The 17,426-nt window shown below is 40.7% G+C and overlaps 1 protein-coding gene across 2 annotated transcripts; it reads left to right on the top strand.

The window, feature by feature from the left end:
• Nucleotides 1–257: 257 nt before the first annotated feature.
• On the top strand, nucleotides 258–17,329 carry rac2 (Rac family small GTPase 2). 2 transcript variants are annotated; one of them, XM_080776326.1, is made up of 6 exons: nucleotides 258–476; nucleotides 3,687–3,758; nucleotides 5,743–5,860; nucleotides 6,709–6,771; nucleotides 9,901–10,060; nucleotides 13,716–15,042. In XM_080776326.1, exons 1-6 carry the CDS (start codon nucleotides 442–444, stop codon nucleotides 13,850–13,852), a joined length of 585 nt encoding a protein of 194 aa, XP_080632452.1. In that variant the 5' UTR covers nucleotides 258–441; the 3' UTR covers nucleotides 13,853–15,042. The 2 variants fall into 2 exon arrangements, with proteins under 2 accessions (XP_080632452.1, XP_080632453.1); XM_080776327.1 differs by lacking the exon at nucleotides 13,716–15,042 and adding an exon at nucleotides 16,401–17,329 and having other exon boundaries at nucleotides 259–476.
• The last annotated feature ends 97 nt before the right edge of the window (nucleotides 17,330–17,426 follow it).

The following is a 17,426-nucleotide window of genomic DNA, read 5'->3' as shown; positions in this document are numbered from 1 at the left end:
TAGGACCTGTAGGCTACTGACTGAGCTATAATATTCTATAATAAAAAAAGAAAGAAAGAAAGAAGAATAAAATAAACATTTTGAGAAATTAGCCTATAGCATAATGAAACATATATTATTTTAATTCACTACAGTTTGTAGACTGAAGGAATGCTCAATGCAGTAGCTAGCTGTAGGCTATAGTAGGCCTGTGTCACCCACATTAACTACTTCCTACTGTCTGTCAAGACAGCAGGAGTTGAGCGGGCGAGAACTTGCGACTACACTACATACAGCACGGCGGATAGACGCTCCAGAGCACGACGGACATTTGAGAGAGAGAGAGAGAGAGAGAGAGAGAGATTTGACACAGCGTCGTTAACTGAGTTTATGAAAAGTTCTCTCTTTAAAATACTCTTTAATACTTTAATAATAGTTTTTTCGTTTTGAAAAGTTTGGACAATGCAAGCCATCAAATGTGTGGTGGTGGGAGATGGGTAAGTTCTGTACAATTAATCAAATCTTTAATACTTTAATGCAGTCTGCATTTTTGCTCTCATTGCCTTTATAACTTCAATTGATAGAGGCTATCTATCCCTTTGACTGACTGACATTCTGTAGCCTAATAATGATTTTTTTTAAATGTAGGAACATTTTTGAAGTCAATGATGCGTTTAAGCCAGGCCTGTATAGGCCTGCTATGCATTCTATGCAGTTTCTAAAGCCATGCAGCTTTCATATAAAATGAAGGGAAGACAAAAATGGAAACAGTTTGGTGAGATTGCGGTGACAAAATGCCTAGTCTAGCGGATGGATGCCGATAACCGATAAGGAGTTTTTTTAATGTTTTAATTTTTTTATTAAATCGCGTTTCAATAGAGAGGAGAGTCGCTTTTGATATTGACGAATTGACAATTTATATGCTGATTAATAACCATTTATTTATTATCTTTGCTTTAGCTTTGAGGAACTGTAGGTGGTTTAGCTGTTCTCCTCTGTTTCACCCTTCCGCTTTTGAAACAGATGATAAGTTCCTCTTTTGGGCTTATTTTTCTACTCTTCAGTTCCTCTTTGGTCTGTGAAGTTCACTGGAGCTCAAAGTCTATCAGTGTCACACAAATTAGTTGACTTGATCAAATTGAAGTTATCACGATTCATCAAGACTATATGGTTTGAAGATCTCTTAAGTTTCTACCTATTTTAATATTTATATTTGTGCAGGATATTATTTGAATACTTTGACTGATAGCTAGCTACTTGAGTTGTCTAAATTGTGTAAGTGGCTTAATTTCATCACACCCCCTGGCTCTGGCTTCCGCATAGCTAGGCCTGTGCCTTCAAATAATAACAACATGCTTTTCAAACTAAATAGAGTGCTCTATAGTAGTGTTTTTTTAATATATCAAGGTCCATTATTTATTCGGCATTTGATCCACAGACCACCATTTGATTTGGTTTCATTTTATACACTCTCAAGAGTTAAAGATCTATAAGGGTCCATTTGGTTACCAACTCTTCATCTTATAGCTGGGGACCACCTGGAACCCTCTCAAGGACAACTGGTGGTAACCGGCCCACTGTTTGAAAACCACTGCTCTAGTAGTAAGATGTTCCAACACAGTACAGAGGAGGCGAGGCAGCTGTCATTGCCGTTGACACTTGAGTTGACTATAGTATAGATATATAGCTTTCCCTCACCACTTTTGCGTATGTCTGCACAGAACCACCTTCTCTCCCCAGTCTCTCTTGTGTTGTGTGGCACATTTTGTAGTTTCAGAGAAGTTTTACTGTCAGAAATAGGCCTGCAATATACGGCATGCTGGATGGGTGGAGGAGGTGCGTGGTTTGACATTCTGTGTGCAACTCAAGCACACACACACAGTCTGCTGTACTGCAGCCTGTACTGTACTGCTGACTGTGGGCAGGCTGGGAGACAGTCACAGATGTCGAAAAGAGACAGAGAGAGAGAGAGAGAGATTGACCATGCATGTCCACACAGCACCCACGATGAATATGTATGGTACTGTAAATGTGGTATGAATTCGCATAAGCATTATTAATGTTGTACTGCCAGCCATGTCTGCTTCTGCCAGACACGTCTTCTTGCATTTATCAAACAGAGCTAAATAGAAATCACTGCTCTCTGTGTGTGTGTGTGTGTGTGTGTGTGTGTGTGTGTGTGTGTGGTAATTCCTGATTTATGGCAAAGGCAGAACGATAATGACAGTGGCGCCTAGTTGTGCCACAGTTTCACGGTGACTGTTGTGATACCGTTTGTCACTTTATTCCTTAACATTTTGATGGGTGCAATGCTAGCACACCCACTCCCTACTGAACTTATAGGGGCTTTCCTTTTGACTTCACCTGTAATCTGTCTCTAGTACTGTCATCGCCAGAATTCTACATCAAAGTTGAGTTCACTGGGATTTCAGGGCACGTACCCAGATGTACATGAGAGATCATGACATAGACACACACACCAAGAGAGATCATGACATAGACACACACACACCAAGACAAAGACAAACGGACAGAACCAGGACAGAGAAGCAGGTCGAGACTGAGAAGCAGCGTACGCTGCAAAATCCAGAGTGTTCATTTAATGAGAGGGAAAATGAATAAACAGGGGATTTTACAGTGTAGGACTGTACTGTATAACTAGACTAACAAAGTCAACAGCATGTGTATATGAGTCAGAGTGGCAAGAATAGATATACAGTTAGTATGGTGCATATCATAACTCAGACATCAACACCCCATCTTCCTCAATCCTCATGGTTAATTTATCTATTTGTACACTCTCGGAAGAATACTAAGGATTTTACTGTGCAGATTTTCTCCCCTCATTTTTTATTTTCTTTTTCTTTTTTCATATGTCTGTTATAATGCGTCTAGCCTTGGGTGGCACTTTCTAACTGCTCACAACAATCCCTTCGCGAGAACAGGACTCCTCAACCCTAACATTCCTTCTCTCATGCCTGTACTTGCAGGGCTATTTTTCCTGTGGAATTTCACTCTCAGCTGCAATTCTATTCAACACCCTCAAAGATGTTTTTTTTTTGTATATATAATTGTGGAACAAATGAATGATCCTTGCTAACACAGTATATGCTTTTTATATACTTGTCTTCTATTTCTAAACAATACACATTCTCTTTCTTGACAGTTGCGGCAGCTTAGGAGTGCACATAGCTGTATGGTGACAGTGAATATATGAAAATATGTGATAATATGAACACTTATTGCGACACTTGCCAATGACCATGAGGGATTGGAGTGCTTTTCAACTAAGTGACAATGACAAAGAACCATTTCATGTCCATGAATGCAATTATAGAGTCTATATATCAACTGGCCTAGCCAATGCACCACATTAACCGTTGTATATATGCTAGAGGAGGCCATTTGACGCATGTACAACATGCTTTGTGCCTAGGGAATGGCAGTGTATCAATCAATAATGTATGAGAGACCAGATCTGGGATTTTGAATATCACATGGCATATACTGTATCTTGTCATTTCCTGGTCACTTAAGCCTTATTTTATACTTGTTCAAAGTTTTTATTAGGTATTTGGCCAAAAATATTGTGATGTTTGTTGGTCCATAGAAGTGTCCTACATGTGAATTGAAACTCCCTGTGCTCTTGCAATGTGTGTGTGTGTTGGCACACATGCAGCTGATTGCTCAATCTGTGTTGTTAACAGTGCTGTGGGGAAGACATGTCTGCTGATCAGCTACACAACCAACGCCTTCCCTGGAGAGTACATCCCTACAGTGTAAGTGTTGTACCACTGCTTCATGCACGCACGCACGCACACACACACACACACACGCACGCACGCACACACACACACACACACACACACACACACACACACACACACACACACACACACACACACACACACACACACACACACACACACACACACACACAGAAAAGTGGATGGTCAATTTGCGTTATAATTTCTTTGAGGTGCAGAATCAGATGGTTATACATTTTAGGTTCACTGTCTTCAAAAATCTAATTAAAATCAGTTTCAAAGCCAATACATTTTCCAAAGTCATAATAAATTTGATACTGGTTCTGATTCACAATCTATACCAAACTCGAGAAATCTCGTGTTTAGGTATTAATGTTACATTGTTTCTTACAGCTGCATGATGGCTGTTGCTAGGATACAGGTATCCTTCTACCCTAATAGACAGGGGGCACACAAGCACATGGCCGTTTATCCGCCTTTATCCGTGCTCCTTCTCCTACCAAACCACACTGTTAGCACACATCTCTCCATGCAAAATAAAACCTGCACGCTCCCAGAATCCAGCTGCACTACATTGCATCCACGCAACTGTCATATTTACTGTACAAATATTACTTTAGTCAAACACACTGTTATTGCGCAAGATCACCAGCCTACGTCAAAATCGTCATCACTTTGCCGACTTACTCCAACTCCGTTCACTTCATGGGGCCAGTCCTTCACAATGACACACGCGTTACATGAACCACGCGACCGGGATGATTTCCAACCCCTCAATGTCCTGAATTGGCTGCGGCATGCCTACTCTACACTCTGCTCCATAGAGCGAGGCTAGCAGCAGCAGTACACTACAGGCTACAGCTCCGTCAGAAAGCCCGAACCCAAATGAATCGAATGAATGAAGAAGCCGCTTATATCGCTTTTGCTCAGTGGATGGGACATTTACATTTAAAAGCTATCGGATGGACGCGTGGATAACGGCATGGTTGTGTGCAATATCGGAGGGTCATAATCCATATGACCAACGTTATAGCTTCCATGCTAGCTGCTTCAGCTTAAACATGTCTCGCAGAGGACACCGGAGGCGATTTCACCACAGCAAGAAGCTGTCAAGCTGTCCTCTATGCGACGTCACGTATGTCGGAGCCATGGCTGAGTTTTAACCGGCCACGTATGTGTCTTAACTGTCCACGTATGTCGGAGCCATGGCTGAGTTTTAACCGGCCACGTACAGTATGTGTCTGTAGCCACGGGTGAGTCTAAATCGGAGTATTGGTGTGCCCCCCTCCTTTCCGAACACACACCCTTCCATGCAATCCCATCACACACATCACTGAACTTCCTTGGGGCCTCACCAATACAAAACAGACAGACAGACAGAAAGACAGAGATTCTGGCAATGTTAGGAGTGCATGTCCATTGGGAACAGCTGGGTAACTTTGGATTGCAGGCTTGCATTCTCAGAAAGCCTGGGGAACGTTGAAGTGAAAGGCGGATAGATGGGGCTGGAGCCGCTGACAGCTTGTGCAGGAAGCGTTCTATAGCGGGGCAGGGGCTGGTCCAGGTGCACACAACATCAATAATGTCCAAATAAGATTACTACTAAGTGAAACAAACAACATGGTGACCGGCGCAGCAAGTAGCGTTAGGTTACAGTATGCCAACAAAATCTGTTATGTGTCGTGTTTTTGCCCAAAATGTATGAACAGTCCCATTTTGACTAATTTACCTGGCCTGCTCCATGTCTATTTAGCCTGCATCCTGACCTATTGAGGCTCACTTTGATTGTGCCCGGCATGATTTGAATGTGAAAACTTTGCACTGTATACATTTGTATAGCCTATACTTGAGAAAGCAGTAAAAGTGAGAAAACCTTTCCGGCGAGGGAGGCTCTGGCCACACACAATGTAAAGCACACAAAATGTAATTATTTTGTGTGCTTGCTGTGACTTTGTGACTCATACTGTATCTGTCTTTTGGTTTACTTTCCTGGCAGGTTTGATAACTACTCAGCCAATGTAATGGTGGACAGTAAGCCGGTCAACCTGGGACTGTGGGATACAGCAGGACAAGAGGACTATGACAGGCTCAGACCACTGTCCTATCCTCAGACGGTAAGACCAAGCAACACATATATACCCATGCTACACCTATAAAAATCACACCCGTGTGAAGTGAGGGGCGCTAATATATTAAAGTCTAACTCATGTTGATTAGGTGATGTAATGGTGATGTAAAACAAACGGTGCCAACACAAACATTAAACGCCATTAACAATAAAGAGACAATTATGACGTAATGAGACACATTATGACGTGAATTTTCCCTTCATCGTCAATGGCGTTTACAAAACAAACATTGAGCTAAAGAAAAACATTAAACCTGTTGTAGAAGCCATCCTCACTGTTTATGTATGTCTACTTATTATTATCACAATTGTTGTAGCTATTTGGCATTATTGGGCTTTAGTTTGATGGGTTATAATTTAATTATTGTTTGGACAACAGGGGCACGCCTCCCCAGGCCTAATTGCTTGACAGAGGGTATAAGTAGGCCTGGGTGATTGGGGAGCGGCATGCACCTGGTGGACAAATGTTTTTTAGCTGACAGACAGAACAGAGATCATGCCATTACAAGGAAGAGAAGATGTGCCTGTTTGTAATGTATCATTCACTGCACTTTGGAAAGTAAATGCAAAGCAAAAAGACATTGAACCTGTGGACAATCTGTTTCTTATGTCTGCGTACATCCTTAATCCCTGAGTGCATCAGTGGGTTTGTTGGCTATGGTAGAAATTTTGGAACCAACAAAATGGCCACAACACCTGTATATAGGAGGGGGCTAGCACCCCTCAAAAATAAATCAACGGAGAGAATTGGTGATCTCATTTTTCATTCACTCTCTCATGGAACGATCGCCGCCGTGCTCGGTTCCTCACTGTTCCGTTTTGTTCCATGCACAGGATGTGTTCCTCATCTGCTTCTCTCTGGTCAGCCCCGCCTCCTTTGAGAACGTCAGAGCCAAGGTGAGTCAACCTGTCAACGAACCACCCACACACACACAGAGCCAAGGTGAGTCAACGCTGCTGCGTTGGTTCAAACCTTGACAATCCTAGGATTACGGCGTTCAAATATTGTCCCTGACATACGGCGCAAAACTGAAACCTATACGTGCACACTCAGTTGTATGTGCCACACACACACACACACACACACACACACACACACACACACACACACACACGCACACACACACACACACACACACACACACACACACACACACACACACACACAGAAAAGTAGATTTGGTTATACATTTTAGGTGAATGATGAAAATCAATGCGTTTCAAAGTCAATAGACTTACCAAAGTCATAATAAATTTGATACTGGTTAATGTTACATTGTTCCTGACAGCTGCATGGTGGCCGTTGGTTGCTCGGATGCAGGTATATAATGAATGCACAGAATCTGCGTACGTGTGTTCCACTGTTCCTCGCATTTCTTGAGAACCATCTATTTGTCATCTATATGTGTTACAATGGCACGCATTATGAGCTTGTAGACGTGCTATTTTTTTAGGCACGCTAAGAATCTCCCAAGATCCACATAATTTCCTATTTTGTTTCACTTGAATTTTCTTTTCATAAAATCTCAAATCATGACCTATTAGAAAGAAAAAAGCATTATACCACCGCGTCACGGAATGAAAAAGCTTTTGATTAGTGATTAACCTGAAAACGTAGCCGTGTTAAAACAAAATACACACATACATGGATGCACCTGGGACGTATCCTCAGTGATGTATCCCACGGTCATCAGGGTTTCGGGTCTCCCAACATCATACCCCTCACTCAGGTGACCCAGCCGGGGTGATGAAGTCCCGACTTACGTCCCAGTAGCTACCCTCGATCAGTCCCATTAGGGAAAAACCAGGGCCACACAATCCGTTCCTCCTGAACTACTCTGCCGGGACTGGGAGGTACCATTGTCCAGCAAAATAGCTGGGGTACGATTTGAGAGTATGACCTCAATGTATGAGACCCGGGTACTCAGGAAGGGGAAAGCTATTACTAGGGACAACACACACCCGTTACACAGCCAATACCATCTTTTACCATCAGGGCGACGGTATATGGTACCTTCCCTGCAGGCTAGGGCCTCAAGATCGTTTGTTCCCATAAGTATAGGCCCCATCTCAGTTCTGTTCATAAAGTGTGATGTGATGCCTCTTGGAACTATGACTGGTGGCCTTCTGTTGGCACTGTTTCTTTATTGTCTATGTACTGTGTGATCTGTTTGTTTGCATGTTTTATGTATATCCTGATGACTGCTGTGCACAAAACAAATTTCCGAAAGGACAAATAAAGTATCTATCCATCTATTATGGCGCGTGTTGAATACACCAGAAAAGAAATCTTGAAAATTGCAGTTCTATTCAAAGATCCTGCAGCAGAAGGTGTGGGGGAAATTGCGGAAGCTAACCATCATGATTACTATCTCAGACAGTACTGATGGCCTACTCTTCTCTCTAAATTGTTGGAGATTTGTCACAGATTACTTCATCCCCTTCAAAAATGTCCTCATGTCTTTCAAAAAGCTGGCTGATTCTGATGCATGAAAAGAAAAGACAATTTGAAGTTTCTTGACACGATCTCAGGGTAGATAAAGTGGAAAAGTGGAAAGTCTATGATGAATATGTCTGTACTGTAGATAACATTTCAGTACCCTATCCATGTCACATAAGCTGTGTATGGTGTCACAGGGCAGCCTGTGGTTATTGGTTATTTCAGAATCTAGAGCCTGCTAGACTACAGCAAACCAACAATCCAACATAGCCAATGCAAAATGTATGGTTATCAACAACAGATAAACATCTGCTACTGTCATCGGTTAATGTCACTTTTCTTTACCGATATTGACCGATAACAGCAATATCGGCCGATACCGATTATGTGGCCGATACATCGGTGCATCACTAGTAAAAAGTAAAGAAGAAAAAAGCTAAATCACAATATATTTTGGTATCTCAAACTACTTTCCCCCAAAAAATATATTGTGTCATTTGTACATTTTGAACAATGTCTTTATATTTTCTGCATGGGTTATCTCTGTGGATTGGATTACGGTATGTTACAGTACAGTACTATGTCATGTCTTTAAACCTTTCATTTGTATCAGTTTAAAGGAGAATTCCATACTAGAAGGCTTTCTTACCTTTATTTGTAGTTGTTACGTCCCCACCAAAGAGGTCCAGATGTTATTTTGTGCAAAAGTGCATTATTGGCTATTTCCCCTAATATAAGCCCTCAATGGGGGTTGGGTTTTTGTGCTAATTCACTTATTTCCATCGAAATAAGTAGTAAAGTGTGTCGCTTGGGATACTATTTACATTATGAGGAGAAGATATATAAAAAAATAGATTTTTGAGCGATGGAAATAAGTGAATTAGCACAACACCCCATAGCCCCATTCAATTCAATGCAATTCATTGAGGGCTTATGGTAGGGGAAATAGCCAATAATGCGCTTTTGCACAAAATAACACCTGGACCTCTTTGGTGAGGACGTAACAACTACAAATAAAGGTAGGAAAGCCTTCTAGTATGGAATTCTCCTTTAAGTCACTAACATTTTAGATTTGAGTCATTCATATTTAATATGATCGATTCAAATCTAAAATAATTATCAATGATGGAAAACATGGCCATGTGTTGGTTTGGAACACCAAGGAAATGACTTACTTAAAACACAACAAAATATCCAAATGGAAATAAAATGAAAGCATGAAAACGTTACACAAATCTACAAATGTTAAAGTTTCTCCATTTTTTCATTGTCAAGTTATGGCAACATTAGTGAAGCTGCAATTCATAAAAAACAACAACAGCTAATTCACTTTAATTTCATTTTAGAGTAGATGAGTGTCCTGTTCTGAATATTGAATTTCCATTTCCCGACTTGATTCAGGGCACACAATAAATTGATTGCCACCCCTGACCTGTGTTTGTGTGCATGCGTGCGTGCGTGCGTGCATGCGTGCGTGCGTGCGTGCGTGTGTGCGTGCGCGTTTGCGTGTGTGCATGTATACTGTACTTTACATGCATGCATGTGTGCATAACTGTGTCTGTGTATTTTCCATTACCCCCCTCTAGTGGTACCCGGAGGTACGGCACCACTGCCCCTCCACCCCCATCATCCTAGTGGGCACCAAGCTGGATCTGAGGGATGAGAAGGAGACGATAGAGAAGCTGAAGGAGAAGAAGTTGGCTCCCATCACCTACCCTCAGGGCCTGGCATTGGCCAAAGAAATAGGTAAGAGCAGCTTTCCTCTGCATTCAACATTAAGCACTCACTCACGCACGCACTCACGCACGCAGGCACACGCTATTTTCACTACTTATTTTCTTTTAATTTATGGAATTTCTTAGATTTTTCTTTTATTTCTTGATTGAAGTTACTGGAAAAAATCATTACATTTTGGTTTAATTCATGCTTTTTTGGGAACGTTTTTTGAAAATGTTTTGAAATAATAATAATTAAAAAACAAATTTAGGAAACAAAAGATTAGGGCACCCATAGCAATGTGTCCGCGACCCACAAATGGGTCCCAGTGTTTTGGGAACCAGTGACCTGTATGTCAACGGAAGAAATGTAATTTCTGTCATTCTGTTTTTGTTATTGCCATTGCCACACACATCACATGTCATGACATGTGATGTCATCCCTCATGTGGAAAAGTACTTACAACTTTCATTATGTTGTCCAATATTGCAGCATACTGTATCTTATCAATTTGCAGTGGCTATCGGGGGAGCCCTATTGTTAACATTCATGTGCCCGCCTATATGGTAATTAATTCTCGAAACACACAAGACTGACTAGGTTATATTCCATGACAAACATGAAAATGCCCACAGCCTCAACCAGAAGTTGTCAATACAATTGTCATCTTGCGCTGTGATTAGTTGGAAAGCGTGTCATGCTGCGCCATGATTGGCTGTAGGATTTGTCGTTGGCCAATAGCGGTAGTCAGTAAGTGGAAATGGGTGCAGTACGTAGTTCAGACTAGTCATTGGTCCGACAAACGACAACCTCAAACCCTAACCTAACCATAACCACAAGCACGGGAGCAGCGCATGTCCGCATGTCGGACTAATGCTCCGTCGGAATTACATGCGGTCCCCAGTGGAAATGTCCATATTGCCTGCATTGCATGGTCCAGATAAGAACATCCTAGTGATTATCGGTTGTCGGTTGATAACATTCGAAGCGGGTGGATTGGCTGAATTCCGGGCCAGACTCTTTTTGTACATACCTGAGGGGTTTGTCCTTTGACGATTCATAGCCGATATTGTAGCCTACCCGGTGTGCAGGCCTAGGTTAGTAGAGGGCATAATGAGAAAAATGAGAATGATCAAATATGCTGCTAATAATTCTCATTTTAGCTTTTAGGAGATTAATCAATTAATAATTTGTGACCACGTAAAATGTGTGCTTAAAGTGGTTAATTCATAATGCACTGTGGAGTGAAAAGTACAATATTTGCCTGTATTAGTGGAGTGAAAGTTATAAATATACCAAACGGTCTAAGTCCTAAATATCGAAATTACTTCATAGTCAGACCAAAATAGCCGATCTGCAAGCTCACAGATCTTGCAGAGCTTGCAGATCTGCTATTTATGTCATCAGCCATAGTCAATCTCAGACCTGAGCGGAAATGTAACGGAACTGGTCCCCTATCGAAAACACACAAAGAAGACGCGGTCGAAGTCGTTATCAACATCAAGTCATTATAAGATGATATTGTGGTTAATAATAGTTTCCTTGTGATGTACATGACGCAAACATTACGGGAACAATATCACGACTCGCGTCGCTAAGTAATGAAGCACGGAAATTTCCACGTTCTGCTGCAAACAGTGGGTAAGTGAAGAGCTTGATACTGTACTGTACTGTACTGAACTCTAATTTGTAATTGACCTGATTACCCTGAACAGCACACCGAGAAACCCCACAGCGACCAATGCAGAAATTAAATGAATGCTACTCGTCTCATAATTGCCAGTGCTGCAGTGAGAAAAAGGTTGCAGATGGCTAGTCCTTCAACACTTGGAGGAAGGAGACAGTATTGTCAGGGTTATACTGGAAGAAGAGATATTAAGTGGAATACCTTGTGCTGTTTTCATTTCTGTCTAATTTACTATCGATCGAGTTGTCAGTCAGTCTGTCTGTCTGGCGAAGGTCTTTTATGCACAATACACCCGAGGTCGAATTGGGCTGAAACATTCCATTGTGGTGGTGATCCGGGGAAGGTCATTGGCCATTGAAAGGTTTAAGGGTCTCAAACATTAAAAGTTTTTATCATGGTTCTTTTCTGCCTGTATTGATAGTTTCAAGAGAAGATAGACAGTTAATAAGAGGGAGAGAGACATGCAGCAAAAGGTCATCATGAACGGGACTCGAACATGTGACGCGCTGTCAGGCCGAAGCCTATATGTGGCATGCGCCTGGACCACTAGACCAGCGGGCGCCCATTAAAAGGTTTTAACTGAATGATCCACTCTAGTGAGCCATGGCTGGCATGTGTTCAGTTTCACAGTGTTCAGAGGCCTTTTCAGGTGCAATGAAAAAATACCAAATTGCCTGCGAGTGTCACTGTAGAGCAGGGGTGCCCAAAAGGTAGATGTGATCTACCAGTAGATCACAAAGGCTGTGCAGGTAGATCACATGACATGCCTCTAAAAATATATATCATTTAAATATAAAAATGCATTTCTTTCCACCTGCCACTTGAATTAAGGTGACTTGATTGATTGACATCAAAAAGTGCCTGTCAGGCGTCAGCTCAAACCCACAATGCAAGTCTTTGTTTTCAAGTGTGTTGTGCGCAGATGTCGGTAGCATTATATAGTTATATATATTTTATAAAACCCTACCAGTTAACATTTCCTCCCATTCTCCCCTCTATTCCTCAAGTGCGTCACTAGGTACATTAAAAAATAATCAGCAATGGGATAATACTGTTTTTTGGTGGGTAGATCTTGTTGAGCTCGTAATTTTCAAAGTAACTCGCAAGTCAAAAAAGTGTGGGCACCTCTGCTGTAGAGGGATTTTGCCTGTCAATCATCTCCTGTGCATCACAGCACTTTTCTGAGCCTATAGAGACCACAGAAAATCCACTGAATGTTCAAAGTTAAATTTTTTGGGGCGGGAGAGATGCCTGACTACACAGTACTAGTACATGGCTTACTGGCTTTCTAAATAGCCTATTGCACCTGCACAATAAGTACCCTGCTGTATTATATACGTACCTCATGGCCATGAAAAGATAATTTTGCTGCAGGCTCTTGTTTTCATATTTCCCCTCGTGCGCGCGCGCGTGCGTGCATGTGTGTGTGTGTGCGTGCGTGCGTGCGGCATGCGTGTGTATGCTTATGTAACTACCACTCAGCCAAAAGCGAGATATGATCAAGGGAGACATTATTATGCTTCTGGTCTTCTGGCAGGGCCACTGTGCTACACTTAATTGCAACATTGACATATGACATTACACATTATGACGACTGGACTGTATATCTGTTTAGCAGTGGTGGAAAGTAACTAAGTGCATTTATTTAAGTATTGTAATTTTGAAGTATTTGTACTTTCTTTGAGTGTTTCCAATACTTTTACTTCTATGCGAATATTGTACTTTTACTCCACTACATTTATTTGAAAAATGTAGTTCTTAGTTACTTTGTACATTAACCACTTAAGCCCTTTGTGTGTACATTTTAGACCATTTGAAAATAGCCGATCTACTTTTGGTACTTTATGTACATTTTAATGCCAATACTTTTGTACTTTTACTCACGCAAACGTTGAATTCCGGACATTTACTTGTAACAGATTTCTATATTACAGTATTGATATACATTTGCTTAAATAAAACGTTTGAGCACTTTTCCGCCACAACTGCTCTTTTTAGACTCTGTGAAGTACCTGGAGTGCTCCGCCTTAACCCAGAGAGGACTGAAGACAGTGTTTGATGAGGCAATTAGAGCCGTGCTGTGTCCACCCCCACCAAGGCGGAAGATTGGTGGGGGCATCTGCCTACTTCTTTGAGATGTCCACCATGGCTCTATAGCTACTGTACTGTCACACAGGGAAAGGGGCTCAGGAATAACCCGGAAAACTTGCCTTATGTTCAGTTGCGCTTTGCAGTACTTTAAAGCAACTATAACGTAGTATTTTAAACAGATGTAATATCATATTGTCCCTCAAACTTATTTCTAATGGTTTGAGCCTAAATCACCACTCTGATATAACCAGTCCATGGCATTTCTTTTTACCTTCTGAAGCAGTTTTAGCTGCAGTACCACAATGTCCTGAGGTGGTGGGGGCGCTGATATGCAACTTATTTAATATTTGAGTCATTATAATACTGATGCTAAGTAAACCCAGGCTTGTTTCCATTTCATGCCAGCATGGAAAATCAACAATGGCGGACATTGTGTAAACAAAGTGGAACTGCAAATTTGACTGAAGAGGGGGAGTAATTATACAAAGTAGGGTGATACTGATGACATCACGCATATGACCAAATCAGTTGAGCTGTTCCTGAGAGCAATTTCCATAAAAGCCCCTATATGATGAAAATTGCGTATTTGTGGGGATAGAAAATACACAGGGGAGCCCAAAAAACACCACATTTTTTGAAAATGTTGAATTTTATGTTATAGGTCCTTTAAAATCAGTGTTAATTTAACTCTGAGAAATGTAACCAAATGGACCATTATGACAACTTTATTATCTTCAAGTTTATGTTTTATGTGTAAAAGAAAATCAAGAAAGCTCAAAATAATACAATAATAAGGTATGGTTTACTTAAATACTTCTGCAAATATCAACAGTATGCAAATAAGAGACATCAACAGTATGTACAGTATGTGTGTGTGTGTATGTATGTATCAATCGTATAGTAGTACAATAGATAATACTGAGTGTGTCTAACTGAACTAATTATTGTAATTACACCATTACTCAAACCTTTGTATTAGTTAGTGTATGAGTTAAAAACGATTCTATTATATAATAAGATTACATGCCCACTTACTGCCTACTTGGAGAGAGAGCAATTTGTATGGTATATTTTAATTTGTTGTATTTTTTAATTGCAGAATACAAATTAGAATATGAATCTATTGTTTCAGGTCTGCAGTTGTGGTGAGGTGACTGATATGTAGGTTTAAAACTTGTTTGTATTTCACAGATTTCGTGCAAATATTAGACAATAAACGCACACTCTTACATACCTTTTAAGTGTGATGTGTTGATTTCAGTGGAAAGAATTAGTAGCTTTAACAATGAAAATGAAAGCCTTCATGCTATGTGGCCTGACAATCATTCAATCAATTCATTCTGCACATTAATAGAGTTGTTTTTATCCATGCACTGGCTTTTGTCTTTAAAGGAGTAGTTCAACCAAAAATGACTATTTTCTATCAATTACAGACCCCATGAAGCCTTGAATTCATGAAGATTCTATTTTTTAAATAATTTAAAATAAGAGACCTACTGAAGACGTCAGAAGGTCGTCAAATTATTCGCTCAGGAATGTGACAAAAACAAAAATGACTTAATTCAAGGCTTCATGGGGTAGATGTCTTTTCTTTTCGCAGATAAGTAAGCCTGGGACCAAGGCTGGGTAGATATAGAAAATAAGTAATTTTTTGGGTGAACTACATTTAATTCTCAGTGGTAACTGCTTTTATTGAGTTTATTGCGACTAGCATTGCTGCATCCCGCGTTGTTTAATAAAATCGCCCCGGCTACTTTTCTCAAACAGGGTTCGTTTGGGAAATTCACAGTTACACACTCGCATTAGTCTGCATTGGCAGTGCGGTCAGCATGCCTATATCGAACACACCGAGTGCCACACTCCTCCCGAACGATAGGGGCGCGTAGTTGAAAGCCAATGGCAAAAAAACGACTCGGATAAAAAAGTTTTTTATTAAACAACGCGCAATGCAGCAATGCTAATCGCTGTACCAGCAAATTTGTAACACCCGTGGCACATGTGGCGAGTACTTTATATTTAGAATCTGAATGTTTATGTACACGTTTACAATGTAAATGTAGCGATCGCGTAAAACAGGCGGAAGTTAAGCCATGTGAAGTACAAGCGTCACATGAACCATGGCTACTTGCGCACCATCTCTCCGGTTATGTGCTCCCCTGATTATAAAGCCCTGTTGCGGCATAGAAAAAAGTGTTACCACAAAAATAGGTGTTACCACATGTGTTTCAACCTTAGCAATAGCACTGGATAGCACTATTGCACAGCGACACGCACGCACACACACACACACACACACACACACACACACACACACACACACACACACACACACACACAGAGGCCAGGGAGGATGGCTTGTACAGTACAGTATACAGTACAGTACGGTACTAGTCCAGGCACTATCAAGGTACCACATCATGCATACGCGTAATGCATACGCGTAATGCGTATGCATATGTAACTATACCACTCAGCCAAAGGCTTATCAAGGGAGACATTATTGGGCTTCTGATCTTCAGGCTACTGTGATACACTTTTGTAACATTTGTTACGTTACACATTATGACGAATGTATATATGTCTTCTGTTTAGACTCAGTGAAGTACCTGGAGTGTTCCGCCTTAACCCAGAGAGGACTGAAGACCGTGTTTGACGAGGCAATTAGAGCTGTGCTGTGTCCACAACCCACCAAACCCAAGAAACCCAAATGCCTGCTTCTTTGAGATGTTATTGTCCACCATGGCTACTGTCACACAGGGAAAGGGGATCAGGGATCACACAGAATTTGTGTTAATTTAACACTGAGTGTAAAGAAAAAACAAAGAAACAGACCATAGTGAACTTCAACTTCAAAGTTTATTGTCATGTGTAAAAGAGTAGGTGCAATTATCTTCTGTGCAAGCTATCACGAATTGCGGTTTTAAAAGACAATCAAGGAAACTCAAATAACAACAATAAGGTATGGTTTAATTAAATCACAGAAATAAGGCAGAGTACCTCACTTGTGCAAGTAAGAGACAGCATCAACAGCAGGTATTATGTGTATAGGAATGCAGTACATTCCATTCTGTAGGATATATTCACAGTAATTACGGGTCCAATTTGGTTACAATTTATACATAATAAATTAACACAGGGTTTACAGTGTATGTGGGGCTTAGACTGTTAAATTGTTTTCAAACAAGCCCTTACACTTACAGAGTTCACCAGCGTATATATTAAATAATGTATTGTAATTACACCATTCCTCAAACGTTTGTATTAGTTAGTGTATGAGTGTATGCGTTAAAAGGCTTTTATTTTATAATGTTAGATTGCATGCCCAGTAAATGCCTATTTGGAGAGAAAACAACTTATGCTATATTGTAATTTGCTGTATTTTCTTTTATTGTAGAATACAAATTAGCATATAAATCTATTGTTTCAGGACTGCAGCTGAGATATGTATGGTTAAACTGGTTTAATTGTATTTCACAGATTTCACGCAAATATTACACAATAAACTCACACTCTTAAATGCCCTTTAAGTGTGATGTGTTGATTTCAGTGGACAGAAATGATAGCTTGAAGAAAATGAAAGCGTTCATGCCTTGTGGCCTCGATGTAACTGTCTGCCAT

Source organism: Protomyctophum bolini (genome assembly GCF_963924005.1).
Source record: "Protomyctophum bolini genome assembly, chromosome: 11".
NCBI classification, from domain to species: domain Eukaryota; kingdom Metazoa; phylum Chordata; class Actinopteri; order Myctophiformes; family Myctophidae; genus Protomyctophum; species Protomyctophum bolini.
The sequence above is the reverse complement of the archived record's forward strand: the minus strand, read 5'-3'. Positions and strand labels throughout refer to the sequence as shown.